Source organism: Ranitomeya variabilis, chromosome 4 (genome assembly GCF_051348905.1).
Source record: "Ranitomeya variabilis isolate aRanVar5 chromosome 4, aRanVar5.hap1, whole genome shotgun sequence".
NCBI lineage: Eukaryota > Metazoa > Chordata > Amphibia > Anura > Dendrobatidae > Ranitomeya > Ranitomeya variabilis.
The window spans coordinates 537145119-537166594 of record NC_135235.1 but is presented as its reverse complement, the minus strand read 5'-3'; the positions used below and the strand labels follow the sequence as shown (position 1 = coordinate 537166594).

The 21476-nt window shown below is 40.9% G+C and overlaps 1 protein-coding gene across 1 annotated transcript; it reads left to right on the top strand.

Moving 5' to 3' along the window:
• Nucleotides 1-13802: 13802 nt before the first annotated feature.
• Nucleotides 13803-20692, top strand: LOC143765612 (keratin, type I cytoskeletal 19-like). Its single transcript, XM_077252456.1, has 8 exons — nt 13803-14508; nt 16149-16231; nt 16615-16771; nt 16852-17013; nt 17336-17461; nt 18871-19091; nt 19587-19708; nt 20507-20692. The coding sequence occupies exons 1-8, from the start codon at nt 13885-13887 to the stop codon at nt 20524-20526; spliced, it is 1515 nt and encodes a 504-aa protein (XP_077108571.1). The 5' UTR covers nt 13803-13884; the 3' UTR covers nt 20527-20692.
• Nucleotides 20693-21476: the final 784 nt, after the last annotated feature.

Genomic DNA, 21476 nt, shown 5'->3' with positions numbered 1-21476 from the left:
GGGTGTGTTGGGGTTAGGTTTGTGGTTAGGGCTATGGTTAAGGCTGGGATTAGGGTTAGGGGTGTGTTGGCGTTAGGGTTAGAGTTAGAATTTGGGGGTTTCCACAGCTTAGGTACATCAGGGGGTCTCCAAACGCGACATGGTGCCACCATTGATTCCAGCCCATTTTGCGTTCAAAAAGTCACATGGTACTCTCTCCCTTCTGAGTCCTGCCATGCACCCAAACAGTGGCTTTTCCCCACATATTGGCATACTCAGGAGAAATTGCACAACAAATTTTGTGGTCCATTTTCTCCTGATACCCTTGTGAAAATAAAAAAAAATGGTTCCAAAGTAAATTTTTTGTGAAAAAAGTTAAATGTTCATTTTTCCTTCCACATTACTTTAGTTCTCGTGAAGCACATGAAGGGTTAATGAACTAAAACGTGCAGTTTTTAGAATGGTGTCACTTTTGGGTATTTTCTGTTATATTGACCCCTCAAAGTCTCTTCAAATGTGAGGTGGTCACTAAAAAAAATGGTTTTGCAAATTTTGTTGGAAAAATGAGAAATCGCTGGTCAACTTTTAACCCTTATAACTTCCTAACAAAAAAAGTTTTGTTACCAAAATTCTGCTTATGTAAAGTAGACATATGGGAAATGTTATTTATTAAGTATTTTGTGTGCCACCACTCTCTGATTTAAGGGCATAAAAATTCAAAGTTTGAAAATTGCAAACTTTTCAAAATTTTGGGCACATTTCTGTTTTTTTCATAAATAAATGCAAGTCTTATCAAAGAAATTTTACCAGTAACATGAAGTACAATATGTCATGAAAAAACGGTCTCAGAATCAGTGGGATCTGTTGAAGAGTTATAACCACATAAAGTGACAGTTTTCAGAATTGTAAAAATTGGCTTGGTCATTAAGCACAAAATTGTCTCTGTCACTTAGGGGTTAAAGATTTATGTATCTCTAATGTGTGTTGCTTTGACAGCTTTGAATCCTTATTGTTTTCCACAGCAGCATCCCTAATGTTTTTTGGAGCACTAAGAGTCGGGGAGACTTTGCCCAATGGGCAGAATGTTTTGGAATGTCTATCTTTTAACCATATCACCGTGGGAAACGGATCATTGATCTTGTTTATAGCCAGATCCAAAATGACCAGAAGGGGAAGCGCAATAGTTTGAAGTTGATGTGTTTTTCCGAGAAATCAATTTGTCCTGTTTTTTTTTGTGCAGATAATTTACTAGTGTGCGCCCTGCTGATATGGATAAATTCATCATTCATCATTCTGGTAAGCCTCTTACGCAATTCCAGTTCAGGAGTATTTTCAAAAAGTGTTTATCAGAACTAGAGTGGCGACGGAGGCAGCCAGAATTGGCCTCAATGAGACTATGATTAACAAACTGGGGAGATGGAATTCAAAATGTTATCAATTATACATTCGTAAATACTATTCTATTAACTTTTGTTTGTAGTTTTTATTGGTGTTACAGTATGGATCCTGGGTCATTCTTTCGTTCACTGGGCTGAATGGAGAGCTCAGCAGCGTTGCTATGGTTTTAACTTATCTATGTCGTCCGACTTAATAAGGGTTTTTTGGATAGGTATTAGAAGACAGAGATGGATCGGCTTATTGGACCAAGTGAGTCATATGTGCAGCAGGGCTCCGTTACCCGACATTATCATTATCCATTTAGGAGGAAACAACGTTGGAAATATCGGCACTATCGATTTATTATCCCAGATGAAGAAAAGTTTGGTAGAATTGAAAAGCATGTTTCCTGGCATTACTTTCATATTTTTTGAGATTGTCCTGAGATTACTATGGGTGGCATCTGTTGATTTAAGATTTTAGGAGAAAATCCATAAAAAGTTGAACAGAGCTATGTGCAAATTCATGCCATGTATTGGCGATTTTTCTTTCAGGCACGTTGACTTGTAGGGTGGCATACGAGGCCTTTCTCGGAATGATTTGGTTCACCTATCTGAAATAGGTAATGATAATTTTAATCTTAACCTGCAGGCAATGGTTGAATTGGCCCTTGATGGGGCGGGGCCACTCTCGCCTAATGTATTTTAGGCGAGGTGGCCGTTGGGTAAGTCATTCAGCGAACTTAATGGACAGCATGTTGGTAAATGGTAAACGGGCTTGAGTTTTGGCTAAGCTGCGGTATGGTTTATATAGTTATTGAGTTATGTATGAAATTGTAATAAAGGCCTTGGCCAAGTTGTGATGGTGTGATATGTTATGTGGGTATCATTTTTGTGTATATTTATATTTTACTTATTTTCATGGTGTTCTCTTGTAGGATGAGTTGTTATTTGCCATCTGATATTCTCCCCACAGTTCTGTATTGTTATCTCTCCACAGAGTCAGTGAATAATGTTGTTTGCTAATATGCTAATGACATGTTGACCTATGCTCTGTGCTGGATTGTTGGACTTTTATTCTGTAACTGAACTGCATTCATGTTCTGGAATATTTTATCCTTTGTGTGGTGGATCGTATATGGACCTTTCATACGTTTGCCTAAATAAAGGTCTTGCGATTGTTCACTTTTTACTGGCTCTGTTGATTGTGTGGTACCGGAGAAGGAACCTGTGACACAAGTCTTCAAATAGTCAATGTGTCCAGTGCATTTTACTATATTATTATTTATTGCCTTGAAGGCAAATAGTAATTTACGGATGATAGGCTGTGTATTGCCATGGTGCCCCAGACCCTTAGAAGGGGGGTAATGCATGGCATGACCAGGTCTTAGGTTTGGCTTCCCTAAAGGGGTTAATCTTCAATGGGAAAGGTTTTCCCGCCACTTTTTTCCCAATATTTTTTATTATTTTTTGTGTCCACTGATTGGTGGTGGGCCTGTCCAGTCAGCAGCACATCGCTGGGTGAAGTGTTGCTTTCTCCCCAATGATGTGTGCTGATAGGACAGACTAAAATAAACAAAGTATGGGCTGGAGGGATAAAGAGGGGGCAGTGATGAGGGGAGTTGTCATTCCTCATCACTGCCATACCTGGAATGCTTCCCTGCCCTCCCTCCATTACTTCTATTTCGTCAAGGGTCTGTGGGTAAGTCATTCAGGGAACTGAATGGACAGCATGTTCGTAAATGGTAAACGGGTTTTAGCTTTGGCTAAGCTGTGGTATGGCTTATAAAGTTATTGAGTTATGTATGAAATTTTAATAAAATTAGTAAACGTGTCTTGTGTATTTATAGTTTATTATTTATTGCCTTGAAGGCAAATAGTAATTTACGGATGATAGGCTGTGTAATGCCATATCAGGAGTGGCTTCTCTGCACTGTGGCACTGAGAAAATGGCACAAGCAAAACAAGACGTCCGCTTTTTATATGGCCAGGGACATGTGATTTCAGCAGCCAATCACTGAAGACCTTGAGTCATGACGTTGCGGATGGTTTCTGCGCCCTGATTGGCTGCCGGAGACAGCACACATAAAGTTAAGGGGAAAAAAGACTCCACAACGCCTCACCTCATCAAGCACATCTCCCACTCATCATACAGTACCACTTTCCTAGCCAAAGTAATAACAAAAGCATTAGTGGAAATGCAATTTTTTACCGAACTGTGACCAAATTTTGTCGACTGCCCATGAAATCGAACACGCATCCAAATTAGCTATGTGCCGAATTTGAGATTGTCGAATATTTTCCGAGCAAGTTCACTCATCTCTAATCACAATCAAGGCTACCACATTATTTATGGTCTGTGGGAACTGATTGGGTAGATAATATTCTACAGTATAGTGTTTAATCGTTAACATGTGTGCTGTGAGTGAGACAAAATGTGGTTGGGCTAAATTTTCTGCAATCAAGTGGGAATAGATATTATTGCAAGATCCCTAATAAAGTAGTAGAATGGTAGTAGAATTTCCTGATGACAATAGAGATAACAATTCTGTTGGTTGCAGTATTAACCAAGTTTGGACCACTTTTGTTGGGTATTCCATACTACACGCTTCTGAAAGAAGAAGATAGGTGCCCTAGTGGTGTTGGAGTTATCATAACTAAAGCTGCTGTTCTGGGGGCAGTGTGACTGAAACCTTGGTCTCCAGAAAATGGAACAGTGGGAAACTGATATTACCTTCATTAGTGTCTTACTGTTGGATTTATGTGACTAGGAGTGTGAGGTGGTGGTCTTGCTGTTTGGTCATGGTTGCCTCCTGTGTTGCCTTGCATTCAAGGTGAATGCTGTCTGCTCATTGCCTGATATGTACTTTTCTTTTTCAGTGATTCATTCACAGCCAATTTTTGATGGACATGTAAGCCTCCCTGTATGCCTTGTACTTTCACAAACTAACCCAATGCCCTTAGGATCTGCCTATCACTTACTATTACTATGAGATTTGTCATTGCACAGCAAGTTCTGCAGCCATTATATCATCTAGACTAAATACAATTGCAGCACAATAGCCTCATTGACAGCAGTCCGACCACAGTGCATGTTAAATTAAGGAGAGCCAGGGTTTAGGATGGGCTGAGAGAGAAAGAATTCTATGGACCCACCCAATGAAGATGCCTAAACCATTTACTGTACTTAGGTTCTTGAGTAAACAAAGCAACGAAAATAAAGGGATGTCATTGGTCATCAAGTAAAGAAGGTACTTGGCACACTGAATGCTCACAGCATTGGCCGTGCCTTGAATGATGCCATTTTAACACCCTCTCCCCATTCATGGTAATACAGAGTACAAAAAAACATACCAAACTGTATCGGATGAATATGTCCTACAGTATGCTACCTAAATATTAGTGAAACCTTACCCCGCTAAAATAATATAATGTCTTCTACCTGATATAAAATAATATTAACAAACAGTGACCGGATGAAAGAACCATATATGCAGCACATAGTAGCCTAATAACACAACTGTACAGTGTCAACAAACTACTGATATGCAGTCAATGGTAAAATTTCTTCAAAAACCTCAGGTGCTAGTGGAGCGCTCGCTAGGACCCTGGGGTACTCTGGCCGGGTCCGGTGGTCATTAAATGGGTAGTCACAGTGGCAGCTACCCAGTCTGTGGCCCTGGGCGTCCAAGTTAAAGGGAAAGTCTTTAAGGGGGTTGTTTTGAATAAAGAATGTTTGTGACATCACCTGTGGTATTCGGTCAGGGATGACCGATACTGGTAAAAGGGGGTCCACTGGGATGTTGGTACTGCAGCATGGATAGTATGGCTTCCCACAGGTGAAGCTTGATCCCCAGGGCTCCCGGTGTAGTGGGTAAAGATGACACATAGTGTAGTGCCGGAATGAATTGGAGGACACAAGGTTGCAGTCGCTTCACCTTTTACTGGTAGTATACAGCCACAGTCCAGGGTGCGAATCACAGGTGACGGTTAGGTCCGGGCAGCCTGGAAGAGATTAAGAGTCCCTTTAACCAGGTGGGGTTCGAAGCCTTCCTTACTGTACTGTACTATGTGTCCCTTGCTGCCTGAGGCTTCTCACAAGGTCCTCTCTCTCTTTGTCCTAGGACAGTACCCACATGGCAGGCAACGCGAGCCTTTTCACAGGTGTCTCTACTGCGGTGACTCCGGGCTCTATATGTTGATGTGCTTTCAGGTGCAACTTTAAATCTCTTGCCCTTTGGTTTCTGCTGTGGGGCATACAGTCCCACATAGCATCGGACTCCCAGTGTCCGGTTCCTGCGCTTCAGCGTGGAGGGAGCTCAGTAGCATCTCCCCTCCAGCTCCTCACTTCTCCTGTGCTCCTTCTCCCTCACGCTTTCCTACAGACTTCCCTAACTCCTCCTCCAAGCCAGAACATATATAGGGAAGTTCCCCTGATTTTGGGTCTAGAGCTCCCCCTTCTGGCGTGGAGTCAGAACATGTTGCATGTATGAGTTACCTGTTAAATGGATCCTCCTCACTTCCAGGCATGGCATCACCCTCCCCGAGAGGAAGGCAACACCACTGTGGTACCAGGACTCCTGGGGTGCCACACTAGGGCATCTAACCACTCATCTAGCAAGGTTGGCCACAGAGGTTGAGCAATCCAATGACCAACTTTGCATCTCCATGGTTAAAGACTTTTGCGTGCACGTCACACCATTCATGCTGGACGTACAGGACCTTGATGAATGCCATGAAAATGTCCCTTTGGGACACCTACAAATTACACCTGCGGGGGAAGTTACACTGATGGATCATCCATCAAACTGTGAGACAAAGAAGGCTGATTTTTCACTCAACAGAACATGTTTCCAATGCTCCACAGTCCAGTAGCGTTATGCTTAACACCACTCCATCCAATGTTTGACATTGTGTTTGGTGGTGTTAGGCTTTTGAAGCTCATAGCGCACAGTTTATGTACTGATGTTAATACCAGAGGAGACTTTGGATTCTGCAATTATTGAGTTAGCAGAGTATTTGCGAATTTTATGCATTATGTGCCTCAGCATTCGGTAACTCCGCTCTGTTACTTTATGTGATCTCCATTTTGGTGTGAGAGGACAGTATGGGGCAGAAAATGTGAAGGGGCACAATGTAGAGACTGGCAGAGTGATGGGGCAATGTAGAGAGGACGCGGTGTAGGGGGACAGTGTGAGGGGAAAAATGTATGAAGGGATGGAATGGGGTAGAAAAGTGTGAGGGAACTCTATAAGGGTGAAAAGTGTGAGAGGGCACATTATAGAGTTTGTGTGTATAGGCGATGTAGAGGGAGGCAGTGTGGTGGGACAGTGTTTGTATTTAGGGCTATGTGTCGGAAAGTGCTGCAGAAGTTTGGAGAACAGAAAAGTCTGCAGAGACGAGCTATGGATGTGAAGAGTCATCCTGGCATCTGGGCAAGATGGAGAAGAAAAGAAAGAGAATCAGGGAAGATGCCACCCTATAGGTACTTGATATAAACGTTCTCTGTGACACTGGCTACGTCTCATCAATACTGTGGTTTTGCATGTTCTGCAGTCTGCTGATGGCTGGTAACTAGAGATGGGCGGACACCTGGATGTTCGGGTCCGGCTGGTTTGGCCAAACAGATACACAAAGTTTGGGTTCGGGTGCCAGAACAGTGCTCAGACCCGGGCCCCATTCCCTTGAATGGAGGCCTGAACATCCAGTGTTTTTCATGCTGCCATGTGCATGACAACACGACTAACACTGCTTGTGATCGGCAGTAAAATAATCACCGCCAGTCAGACAGCCGAGGTCCCACGCTGTAAAAAGACAGCGTGAGCGCACAGCTGTCATCAGAGGTAAAAAGTTTTCCTCCGATCACTGGTGTCAGCTGATGGGACTACTTCTCCTGCTGCCTGCTGTTGCTAATAACAGTGAGCAGGCGTGGCTGATGGAGTATTCATCAACTGACGCCTGCCCTGTAGCTAAATAATTAAAAAAAAAAAAACAACGTGGGTTCCCCTGTATTTTTGAAAGCCAGCCAGGCAAAACTCACAGCTGGGGGCTGCAACCCTCAGCTGTCAGCTTCAGCAAGTCTGGTTTTCTAGAGTAGAGGGGTCCCCACTCCGATTTTTTTATATTATTTAAATAAACTATTTTAAAAAATTGTGTGGGGGTCCCCCCCATTTTAGACAACCAGCCAAGCTAAAGCAGACAGCTGGGGGGGCTGGTATTCTCAGGCTGGTAAGATGCCATGGATATTGTTTACCCCTCAGTCTAAAAATAGCTTGCAGACACCCAGAAATGGTGCATCTTTTAGCTGCACCAATTCTAGCGCTTTGCAAGGCTCTTCACACTTGCCCTCCTGCTCTCACTATTATTAGCGGCTGCAGGCATTGGCTGATGGGAGCAGTAGTCCCATCAGCCAACACAAATGATCGGAGGTAAACGTTATACCCCCAATCACAGCTGCAGCCTCACTCAGTCATTTGACAACGTGGGAACCGTGGCTGCCTGATCAGCGGTGATGATTTTACCGCCGATCAGAAGTGATGTTATTTATTGTCATGCACACGACAGCGTGACAAATGCCTGGTGTTTGAGGGGTCGAACCCAAACAGTAATACCGACTTCTTGGTGAAGTCCGTGTTCGGTGTCCATGCCTGAATAGTAGGTGTTCGGTACAGATGCCAAACTTTATTGTTCAGATTCACCCATCTCTACTGGTAACAAGAACACTCAGTAAGTGCTTACCATTGTTAAAGACATATTGGAAATTGTAAGTTTCTGATTATGTACACATCTAGCAATCCATAACTTGTCAGATAATGTTATACATTACTATGTTAATAAAGTATTGTGCTATCTGATAAGTTAAGGATTACTACATCAGTATTTATCTTTGGAACATAACTGTAAAAATATACACTGCAGAATGGAAAAACCTAACAGAGTGTTATAAACTCCCTGTCAGGATTTGGTTCTGCTTGCTGGTTCCAGCAGACATTATATAACCAGACCACTCATATGGGATTATCATACTTACGGCCTCATGGCATATCCAGGGGGGGCAGCTGGGGCATGTCCCCTGGGTGCCGCTAGCAGGGGGGTGCAGTCGGGCGGCCTAATGTGGCGGTCCAAAGTGTTTGCCCCGGCAGCTGCATTCTGTCGCCCCCCGGACTGAGAGTCAACAATTCCGGCTTACAGAAGCTGCAACACGCCAGCTCCCAGAGATCAATTGTACTCACATCTTACAGACGCAGAACAATTGGAGCTCTTACTGCTGTCTCAGAGCGATGACAGCAGAGTGATCAAGTTATGTGATCACGCTGCTGACGTCACTCGCCGGGGCTGCAGAGGCGCCCATTGGTGATAAGTGCTCCAGTGGAGCTGAAGACACTGAAGATTCAGTGCATGGAGGGAGATTTGGTGTGTGGATGGGGGTATTTAATATGTGTGGGGAGATTTAGTGTTGGGATGGTGGAATTTAATGTGTGTAGGATAATTTGGTGTGGGTAAGGGGGTATTTAATGTGTGGGGAGATTTGGTGTGAGGATGGGTATATTTAATGGGTGTGGGGAGGTTTGGTGTGGGGATGGGGGTATTTAATGTGTGTGGCGATCGGGGTATTTAATGTGTGTGGGGAGATTTAGTGTGAAGATGTGGGTATTTAGTGTGTGGGGAGATTTAATGTGGGGAGGTTTAGCGTAATGGATGGGGAAGATTTGAGGACACAGTTTGAGGAGCAAGGAAGGGAAAGGTGCAGACACAATAGGGGCAGATGGAGAAATGTAAAGATACAAAATGAAGAGCAAGTGGGGAGAAGGGGGCATATATGACTAAACAATATTGGGGGATGGATGCAGGCACAGCATGGTGAGTGGGTGGATGGGTGTGGCATAATATGGCGTGATTGGGAGGATGGGCGCGAATGCAGTATGGGGAGGGAAGGGGGAATGTATGCGGACACAGTATGAGTAGGGAGAGGAAAAATGTATGTGGACACAGCATGGGGAGTGAGGATGATGGGATGTGTGCAGACACAGTATGGGGAGTCGGCGGGGATGTGTGAGCAGGCAGTATAGAGTGAGAGGGTAAATATATGAGGAGACAGTATGGTGAACAGGGGGATGTGAGAGGAGACAGTATAAGGAGGGAGGGAAAAATGTGTGAGGAGACTTAAGGAGAATAGTGTGAGGAGACAGTGTGGGGGATAAAAGTGAATGGGCACAAAATAAAGACTGAGTAGTTGGGGCGTAGCATCCCAATGCTAAAGAACAGCCAGGAGGAGACAGTATGCCAAGGAGGCAGAGAATGATGGAGGGGTACAGTATAAAGACTGGGCCCTATAGGGGGGGACTCAGTTTGAGAGGACAGTGTAATGATGGTGCCTAGTATGGAAAGGAGAGGGCAGTGTAAAGGGTATGTATCATAAGAGGGAGAGTTTGGGTCATATTTTGTGCAAGTAATATAGTGAAGGGCAATTATTCAGGGGCTCAGTGTAGGGAGAAAATTGTTATTCTGGAGCATTAAAATGACACTGCTATCTTTAAGATCATCCTGTGGGGATGTGCTTAACAAGACTGGAGAAGATGGAAATCTTCAGTGACGAGCTGTAGATGAGAAAAGTCATGATGGAGTCTGGACAAGATGGAGAAAAGAAAGAGAACGACTCCAGAGACAACATGATCTATCAGGTACATGGAGGTAAATGTTATTTGTGATATTGACCAATTCTCATATTGTTATTTGTGCTAGGAGCATTAAAGGGGTTGTCCAGGTTTGTGATAAGTCTGCAGTCATTCTATGTGACTGCAGACTTCTGAATTCTTACAGTGTACACTGCATGCAGTCAGCATTCTCTGTTGCTGGTGATTTGCATACATGTAGTCGCATGCAGACTAGAAATTTGTGGCCTGGCTACTCTTGCCACCAGGAAAGGAGAATCCTAAAAGTGTGCAGTGCATGTGCTGTGAGAATTCAGAAACCTGCAGTCACCTAGAGTGACTGCAGACTTTCATCTCAAACCTGGACAAGCACTATAATTATAAAATTAAGCCCTGTAGCCAATCCTAACAGCTTGTAGTATAGTCACTGTCAGGATTCAGCTCTACTTGCAGGTTCAGCAGACATCACATTGCCACTTCTTCATATGCAATTTTCATAGTTATGGTCGTGTGGTCAGTTTTTCACTGAACATTGAAAGAATTAGGGAGAGCTGCTTGAAATTGAATAGAGTATGAGGCAATTTATCTAACAGGATCCCAGGGCTCATCACAATGAATGACCTCTCTTCTTTTATCATGGGCATAATACTACTCAGACAACACAGGGTGAGGGTAAAACAGTATGGCAATACTTTATTGAACCACAAAACCAATGATAATACATAGAACAGTCCCAGCAAAATACTCAATATGGTGCAAAATTACAAAGTCTCACCCTTCCGCTGACTCACCAGGATTAAAGCAGCTGCGACTTCTGAACTTTCAGGATCGACTACCCCCACCAGTGGCGTCCCGCTTTTGGCAGGCCCCCACAGAGAGGGGGTAACATCAAACTTAGGAAGCTCACTGTCCATTGAGGTGTGATGCCAGGTGACCGGAGGGTCACAACCTGGCTTCTCTAAACTTCTCCATGGAGCCAAGTGACCGGTGGGTCCAAATCCTGGCTTCCCAAATTTATCCATGGGTTCAGTAATGATTAATGAAACAGATCTGTATTCTTTCAGATGGGGCTGTAGTTCCCTAAACTGACATCCTGTAGAATGTCAAGTCTGTGTCCATCTTGATGGATCCATGTTGTCCTTTTAGAGTATTCCTTTATAAAGTCATAATGTCCTGGCTGTTGTTCTGTCAAGTCTCTTTTGTTACAGAGTTCACACCTGTTGTCCTTCAAGCCATCATCTAGGAGTCATAGGGAAGGTGTGATGAGATTAACTCACATTGTTTGAGTATTTAATCAATCTGCATAATTCATCCTTCTCTGTTTTGTAGGTCAACAAGCCTCAAAACCCACAAAATGATCAACATATTTAGCAAAAATCCCTGCCTTTCAAAGATAGCAGACAATAAGTTACAACAAACATCAACTGAAAGTCAACATTCCTGCTCGCAAGAACAAAAGTCTTTTTCTTGACCAACCAAAGAAAAAACACATGAACTCAAAAGTCAACATAAAGATAATAACCTATGTCTCTGGGCCTCTTAAATCTATGGCAGGATAATTAAGTATAAATGCTGTGTCATCATACTTATGTTTGCAGATTCAAAGGATTCTGGGGACAGGACCTACGATATTAAATTCTTCCATGTTTTATTCAGTAGGAAAACCAGAGCTTTCACTGCTCATTATCCATGTGCATCCTCTAATTTATAAAGAATGTAATGTAAGAGGAGATGAAAGAAGGAAATTATCTGATTATGACACTTAGTAACAGCCAGAAGGCAACTATGAGACTGTAAGTCTCATTCATTCTTATAATCCGACTATAGCCAATTAAGGATCAGTAGATGCCCTGCTCTGCTGGAGTTGTCTCTTGGCCAGAGGGGCATGTTTGGCTTTTATTTTTACATTTTCTGCTGTCAAGAAGTGTCAAATTTTGGTGCACACCACTTTTGCAAGAAAGTTTATGACTTATTGTGATTTAAAAGTGCACTACACCACTTTTCAAAAGTTAACATAGTTACCTACGCAAGTACAATTTTAGCCAGTATTATGAACTACGGTATGACTTTTATAAAAACTTACAAAAAAGTGGCAAACTCACTTTAAAGTAGTAACATTTTTAGACAGAAGTGTAGTATCTTAAAATATGCCAAATTTATCAAACCTCATACAACAATTTGATAAATTTGGCGCAAATAATGGCAATGAAGTCACTAAAGGAAAAAGTGACTTTAGAAAATTCCCCCGTTGCGTCCTCCCTCAGGATTATGTGAAGAGATCCATGTATGATATAGGAGCAAGAGAGCTAATGGCTGAACTGGAGCCCACTGATATGCCTCCCAGCTGTCCGTTATTCAGAAGGACAGTCACAGATTTGGGGTGCTGTCCCAGGCGTTGCCTCGCATTTCCCACTTTCAGCTGTATCTATGTCTTCAGGATACCGATATATAGTTGAATATAATGGTTGAGCAGGGATCGTTTACCTCCCGGATCCACTATACACCTGTGGCATCTGAAGCTCTACACAGAAGGTGCGATGAGTAATTGGACCTTGCTTTTTGCACTGGGTCACAGGCTCAGCAGAATGGAAATCAGCTCCTCTCATCATGGGAATGGGGATAGGGGAATGCTGTAGATTCTTTTAGTTTACCTGTGAAGTGCAGGGGTGTCATGGGGAGAGGAAAGAAGGCATTGCAGGGCATCATACTTTGTGGAAGAGGCTGTGGAGGCATAATACTGTGTGGAAGGCATTATTTTTTGGGGGGGACACTGTGGTTGCATATTAATGTGTGTGAAAGAAAGCTCTAACAGACAAATATAGGACATATGGACAGCGACTATAAGAGGCCATTGTACAACAACTGTATATGAGCTCATTGTTTTGATGACAGTGGTCTTCTAGCAGTAGACAACCTAATTCATCATTATACAAAAATCAAACATAGGAGGAACAGTTACATCATCTAGGTACAAAGGAACTCATTTATATGACTGATCCCTGGTAAATCCATTGGCTCCTCATTGTTTCATTCATTTTATTCCTCAGTGATGTCATTGGATCTATTCAAATTCTTCCGCTTTATTCTCATGAAAAATGATAAGTTTGGGAATTAAAGTAGTTGCTCTCAACTATGTGTGGTTGGTATACAGAACCAATAGAGGTTGTCTGCTGTGGACTTTTTTGTATTGTTGGAAGGAGCCCTCAAATGATCACCTTTACTGAGCAGGTCTTAAGTTCTCCAGCAGCACATCCACAAGTGAAATGAAGCATTCATTGGTCCTCTAGAAATAGAGGCAATTATTTTGGATAAGTGGTAGAGATAACAAATTTAGACCTCTTTTCTACATGTACTGGTGCACTTCAATCATGTCCCTAGTATATGCTCAATAAAGCTGTACCTACCCTAAAAATGTACACAGCATGTATTCTGCTAAGAGGTACCGTATATCTATGTACATTGCATGAGGTTATCCCGCTCTCTGCTGAATTAGTGATGTGGGTGGATTGATCCCTCTGAAAAGTTCAGTGAGATGTCATTGTGTGACACGCACCTGTAGGAATACTCCCAGACTAAATTATAGGTTTGTGAAGATAAACAAAAGAAAAAAAAAAACATTGACTGTGAAAGTTGTGTGTCAACTATATCCAAGAAGGAAAATAATGCTGAAAAAAACTTGAGTGCAATCAATTTCTTATTGGCATGTATTTCACTCCTGGCAGATACGTAGTGAATACTAATTAGATTCTGAAAGGTGACACCCATTGAAAAGAATTTATAAGGAGACTAGTTGGGGTTCACAACATGCTCCTACAGTACTAGAACAGGCTGTGTTAATCACTAGCTCATTGACTTGGGATCATCTACTTCTTGTAGACATGGCTTATCACTCTTCATCCTCTTCCTATAGGGCATCAACTGGGTCTGTAGCTGGTGGAAGGGGAGTTGGTGCAAGGAATTCTGTGTCTTTTTCTAAATATGCTCCTACTGGAGCAGGAGGAAATTATGGTGGAAATTTTGGTGGAAATGCAGGTTTCTGCCAGGTTGGAGATTATGGTGCCGGCAACTTAGGTGCTGGTTTTGATGGTGGTTTTGGTGGAGGAGCAGGAGCTGGATTTGGTGGTGGAGCTGGATTTGGTGGTGGAGCTGGCTATGGTGGTGCAGCTGGCTATGGTGGTGCAGCTGGCTATGGTGGTGCAGCTGGCTATGGTGGTGGATCCGGCTTTGCTGGTGGAGCTGGATTTGGTGGTGGATCTGGATTTGGTGGTGGCTTTAACCAGGGAGGTGGACTTGGAGAGGGACTACTATCTGGTAATGAAAAGATGACTATGCAGAACCTGAATGATCGTTTGGCCAACTATCTGGACAAGGTGCGTGCTTTGGAAGACTCTAATGCAGAACTTGAGAAGAAGATTCGAGAATGGTATGATAAGCAGAGCCCTGTTAAAAAGGAAGCAGACTACAGCCAATACTTTAAGACCATCGAAGATCTTCGTGCTAAGGTAGGTCTTCCAGTTCTCCTTAAAATACCTAACCCCTTAGATTTTATTGTTTTGTAGGTGACCTCCAGCACAGCAGAAATTAATTTAAAAAAAATTCCTTGCAATTGTGATTATTTTTTAAAATATTTTTTATGCACTCACTTATTAACACCGTTAGCACTGGTATTATAGGTGTTAATGTTAGATTAATATTGTAGTCAAAAATTCAATGTTCTTTAAGCAATTATATCTCTACTGCATATTCAAAGGCAATACAAAAATCTTTTTGTTGTATGAACTTCTACAGACATTTTCATTTGCTTCTCACATACTGGTCTGTGGTCAAATCACAAGTATAATTTGATAAACTCTCGATGAAGTTCAAGTGCTAAAATTACTGGAATGTTAAAATAGAGTTCACATCTAGATATGACCTGCAGTTAATTGGTAACAAGATGGAACAGAGCCTAATTTGGCAGACATGATTTGGGACCTTGAACAAATTATTATGTTTGGAAACTGTGCCTTGAGGGGTGCAGTAGCAGACACACCTTATTACCATGTAGTGTGATAGCCTTGCAATTTGTCAATTGCAATATGCAGAGGCAATGGATTCCTTCATTGTGACAGTTCAACGCGGCACTCCTGAAGAGCCTTGGTGACCTTTAAATCAGTCTGACCCTTACTTTGTATGAGGAGAGGAGGAGCTTGCTCAGGTTCATGTGACCAATAAGAAGGAGGAATGGGGTTGTCCACAATGTATTCATGGGTTCAAAAGGAGCAAATTGACAGAGCCATAGATAGGCTATCCTTCACCTAGGGCCAAGATCCAGAATCTGAAGCCCCAATTCACATTATAGTGAAATCATAAAATTTGTATATAATCTAATTAAGTATAATGTATGCATTACATGTTATAGAGGGGCTTTTGTCTCAAGTTCCTGGTATCAGGGGGCATCAGCAAGGTACTTCCTTTGACGAGAGAGGGCTAGGATAGCAAACTCAATCTCTGGGGTAAAGTAAAATGTAGTTATTGCTTCCATAGTAATTATCCAGCATAGTGGGGTATATATCCCTTGTACTATGCTGGATGGATGCATATTTGGGAACATAAACTGCTTACGAAGAGCTAGAATTATAATATACAAATACTTTTTATTTAGGTATAAAACATATATTATATGAAATAAAATACCTAGGGTTCCGGATATTTGTATGTCATAGAACAAAATTAGACTGGTCGTGTGACAATCCTTTACTCATTTCCTGAAGGCAGTAAAACAATATAGCACTTACAGTCATTTTGGATATGTTAGCTTCCTGAGAACTGAATTACTCCAAGAATGACTTTATTAATGACATTATTTGATTTTACTGATTTACCTGTAGTTGATACAACAATACTCCTTCTATTGCACGCAATTATGGATATGAATAAGTTAATTGTCTGTTGAACAAATTACCAACATATCCTATAATCATATAGCAGTTTCTTGAGCCTGTATCTGAATGGGTGCATTGCATGGTGAATGGAAGACATCTTCCACCTTATTCAGATAGAATTATATTAAAGTCATGCTCTTGTTTCTTTAATTTCTAACCTCAGTAATACTATATTGGCGCAATATGTCACAGCCTTTTTATTATTTGACAATCTACAGATCCTCGCTGCCCAAATTGATAATCACAAAGTGATCTTGGCCATCGACAACACAAGACTCACCACAGATGACTTCAGACTTAAGTAAGTATTGGTCACTTATTCCTAGCCAGTTTACATAACTTCAAGATCTAACTAGGCAGATGTGTGGGCGTATTTAGCTTGGTGGTAAAAAAAAAATAGCATTATTGGTTACCTAACCTTTCAAACATGAGCACAACCTCTATAGAGTAATGGTTCGTGTTTCCAGAATTGACAACTTCAGTTGTCACTTGTGTCCTTACAATATGGTGGAAGATTAATAGTATATAGTAGACATAAAGAAAAAACTAACTAGTAAATTCAAGTAATAAATCTACATAATATTTATTTAAAAAATACATGTTCAGCTCTGATCAAATAGTTTATGACTATATTCCAAAAATAGTTATATCTTCTCATTCTCTACAATGCATATTTATTTTCAGGTATGAGAACGAACTGGCTCTCCGCCAGAGTGTGGAAGCTGATATTAATGGCCTTCGTAGGGTCCTTGATGAGCTGACCTTGTCCAAGGCTGACCTTGAGAGTCAGATTGAAAGCCTTACTGAAGAACTGGCCTACCTGAAGAAGAACCATGAGGAGGTGAGATATCAAGACATTGGTAAATAGTGATTCTGGAACTCAATATGTCAAATTATGGAATTTACTAAATTATTTTTCAGGAGATGAAGGGAATGCAAGGCCAAGTCAGTGGAAATGTCAATGTCGAGATGAACGCAGCACCTGGTATTGATTTAAGTAAGATTCTGGGTGACATGAGAAGTGAATATGAGAAGATGGCTGCCAAATACCAACAAGAAGCTGAAGCACAGTTCCAGGCTCAGGTGAGCTTGAAGTGTAATTCATCGACTTTGTGTGGCCTTCAAGTCTTACTACACAGTGGAGCGGAAATTAGATGACATTTGTTTTATTTTCTGATTTACTTGTAAGAAAAACCTTATAATTACAATATTCAAATATGTATGTTACAATTTCAATTTGAAGTCATTTAAGGTAGCTAATAAAATTTTCATATTTAATTTGTTTTTGTCAGGTAGTGACTTCAGAATTTTCAAGTATTTTATCACAATTTCCTATACTTCTGTTTATCTTACAGGTGATTGTCATGTCACTAATAAAATTCCTTAATGTTTTTGTATGTTGTAGACCAAGGAACTGCAAGTACAGGTTGTTAGTGGAAGTCAAGAGGTCCAAACTTCTAAGTCTGAAATCACAAACCTGAAACACACACTACAGAGTTTGGAGATAGAATTGCAGTCGCAGCTCAGTATGGTAAGTGAACAGAGCCATAAAATGTCCCAAAATAATGAAGAAGTGTGCAAGCTCTGGACTAATCCGAATGTTCGATTGCTACATTTATGATAACAGTCTCATTATGCCTTCCATCACCACTTCTCTTTTTGTTACCACTCCTTCCATGCATTGCAGCAATAAAGAGCAAGGTAAAAGTCCCGCAAAAGCGATACTTCATAGGGTCCAATTATCGTCAAATGATTTTATTTCACTTATGAGATATATTTTTTCAAAAATCTATATAAAACAAATTGTAGTGAGATCATCTGCCAAACTCCGAGTTTTGTATAGTGCTTCTTCACAACATCAATAGGATGTAATTTAGCTGCGATTGTGGAGTATTTTGTAGTATACTGTGATAATGTTTGGGTTAATTAATTGTTTTGTATGCTTAAATTAGGGATACTATAGGGTTGGGAACACCATAGCAAACATTTAGGGTGCAAACCTGCAAAGTCAGGAGGTGCTAGGAATGCTGATTAGTAAAAAAGTCACACATTTTGTTAGAGATTTATAGGCATACCTCCCCCCAAAAATCTTGGAATATACTGAATTCTGGAATGCTATGATAGAAAGTTGGAATCTAACTTCTAAGTATTATTGCCGTTGTCTTCTGTATAACATAGCTTTGTGATGTATTGTTTCCTCCCTACATCTCTATAATGAATTGTTAGTGACTGTTGGTATGCTCCCCTACATAAATGCATTCATTTATTGACTTATGGGATTTTATAGTATTTATTTAGAGCTATCTTCTAAATAGTATTATCAGAATTTTTTTGGGACAAATAGGTATCCCTCCCCACTTTCTCATACACTTGAGCATTTGACTTGGCCAAGTATTCATATGTATTCAATGGGGTGAGAGGAGAAAGCTACTGCTCCCTTAAAACAATAGGATAGGCCATTGAAATTCCTATGTGAGACCCTCATACATATCACATTGTTGGCTGGTCCTTCTGAAATAGGTGGATTTGTCCAACATTCATCTAATGTGTATGGAAACCTTAAGCCACTGTCACGTAACTCTGTCACTGACTTGTTCCCTGGGAAAACCAGAGGTCAGGTATTTTAATTCAACTTACCTCTATTCCTTGATCATCTTTCCACAGAGAGTTGGCAGGACACTATACATATTAAGGGTTCTGCCGAAATAGATGGGTTTGGCCAGGTTTAATCGAATCTGTATGAGGGCCTCTAGGCTATGAAGGGTGTGGAAGGTTACTGTTTAATTCTGAGGAAGTAACGGTGACTCTCTTAGCTATTACAGAGGAACCTTTAAAGGAGGCTATGTTGGTTCATGTCTACAATTAATAAAAAATGTGATTTGTAATAGTAATGCCTTCTGTTTGACAAGAATGCTAATAAACCATATTTGTCATGTGCAGAAATCAGCTCTAGAGTCCTCCTTGGCGGAAACAGAAGGACGCTATTGTGCACAGTTGTCACAACTTCAAGAAGTTATAGCCAAAATCCAGTGTGAACTTCAAGACATCAGAAATCAGCTGGAACTCCAGAGCAGTGAATACAAGATGCTTTTGGATATCAAGACCCGTCTAGAACAGGAGATTTCCAAATACAGAGAACTTTTGGATGGACAAGACAGCAAGTGAGTCTGAGAGGATAACAATAGTTTTCTTATATTGGCAACTCATTAATGTTTTATTGTATACTGGCCACCATATTGTCAACATAAGTTAGGCAGAATTAAGAACTAATGCCACCGATGCTTGCAGCTTACATGAGTGGGGATCATGTTAGAAGTCCTTCAGAAGACAATCTAATGGTAATGCATGGCCATTTATGTATAGCAATACCACATTTTAAGGATTTTATGGCACATGGAGGAAATGTGTAATTTCACATAATCTGTGTTAATGTGGGTCATCCCTACATTAGCATCTGTGACCATCAACAATCCCCATCAAACATTTTTCTAAGATGTCCCTTCTATTATAAGCCAAGAAACTCAATTATTACCTCTTCAGTCATCATTTAGTACCAATATGAAGATTTTCTATAGAAATCACATTGACGTCATGTATATATTTACTGTATGCTGGTTTTACTGGTCCATTAAGTTAACTCCATGTCTGTTTTCCAGGCTTCCTGCAGCTGGCGGATCTAAATCAACTACAACCTCTTCATCAACTGCAACCTCTTCATCAACTGGAACCTCTTCATCAACTGGAACCTCTTCATCAACTACAACCTCTTCCACTTCATGTAAGTATCATAAAATTTTAAACAATATATCAATCTTGTGGAGTCCATGTCTCAATGGGCTGGAGTCTTTCTGGTGGCAGAAGAGGAATCATACATATTGCTTTATAATATTAAATGTTATGGCTTGTTGGTGTATATAGATAGTAACAATGAAGATGATGTTTTATATCAGTTTTAATAATATATGATCCCTTTAAGGGTTGTCCAATGTATGAAAAGGGTCTACTTATTTTTCCAGAAACAACACAACTTTTGCCCATGAGCTGTGCCTGGTATTTAAGCCTAGCTTTGTTCCAGTGAACTGGGCTGAGTCACGATGTGAGATATAGCCCCAGACGAGAGTGTTGCTGGTTATGAACACAAAGAACCTCTAAGTTTTCTATGTGAAAAGTAAAGGTTTAAGTAAATAGCACAGGGATATTTCACAAAAAGACTGTCACATGAGGTCCAATATTGGGGTGCCTAACCAGTAGAGGATGCCTTAAAGCAAAAAAAAAGGCAGCCTGTCTCTAAACTAAATCATAGTAATACATCCCTCAAAGTCAAGGAAAGTTTGCTTGGTACTTTCTCTACCCTACATTTTGATTTCCACTGCCCATTGAGGATAGAAGAGGAACTGACCTGATTTTACCCCTATTTTAGTGGGCTCTGTAGTCAGCATGATTGCCCTTTTGGTTAAATGCCCTTTTTATTATACTCATATAGTGTCTAAATTATGCCCGATTGATTAAGCCAAAAAATATAAACTGTGAATATATGTATTAGTAAATAATAACACCAAGATTCTTCTTTTTACAGCTACTACCAAAGTCCGCTAAGCCTGAACAGAACCCAGTCATATTCTTGTGATACAGCTCATTTTAAGCTCCATCTTCCCCATATACCTCTTTACCAACCCTTACATGTGTCTCCTCCCATTCAAAGACACAAGGTGTTTCTCTGGTTTTTATGGTGGTCAATAAATCTTTTCTTTTCTGCAAGGTACTATTGCGTCCTGTGTATTTAATCTTTATTCATGTGAATTGAAGAATGTCAAAATCAATCATAGACACCTTTGCCCCATTTCTCTAGGAAATAACAAGCAAGATATAGCCTTCGCAGATTATTACAGCAAATTGTATAATTTACATTCCCAACCCTCCACCCCACTTCCCAATATTTCTGACATTGAAAAATTCTTGACCTCAATTAGCCTTCCAAAATTGACCCACAATGATTTAGGAAACCTAACTTCCCCATTCTCCCAAGAAGAAATCGAAAAAACTATCCTCCAACTCAAGGACTTTAAATCGCCAGGCCCAGATGGTTTCGGAAACGAATATTATAAAACCTTCACCAAATTACTCTCCCCACATCTACAAAACCTTTTTAATATAGCTAGTTCCTCAGGTAAATTCCCAGCAGAAATGTTAGAATCGACAATTATTTTAATTCCCAAACACAATTCGGACTTAACCCTTGTTAATAATTACAGGCCAATTTCCTTAATCAATACAGATCTGAAAATTTACTCCAAGCTAATTGCAAATAGGCTCAAATCCTAGTTGCCGTTATTGGTTCATGGGGACCAAATGGGTTTTATAACAGGTCGTCAAGCGCCAGATGGTACTAGAAGACTTATCAACTCAATTAAATTGATTCATTCCTCAAAAGTGCCATCTGTAATTATTACTCTAGATGCCGAAAAGGCTTTTGACCGATTAAATTGGCTTTCTTTAACATCAGTACTTCAAAAATTTGGGATTAATGAAAAATGTATCAACAGCGT

Coding starts and splice junctions, on each gene's coding strand:
- LOC143765612 (XM_077252456.1), top strand. CDS start 13,885: ATGGCTTATCACTCTTCATCCTCTTCCTATAGGGCATCAACTGGGTCT. Junction 19,092..19,586: donor TTGGATGGACAAGACAGCAA/GTGAGTCTGAGA, acceptor TCTGTTTTCCAG/GCTTCCTGCAGCTGGCGGAT. Junction 19,709..20,506: donor TACAACCTCTTCCACTTCAT/GTAAGTATCATA, acceptor TTCTTTTTACAG/CTACTACCAAAGTCCGCTAA.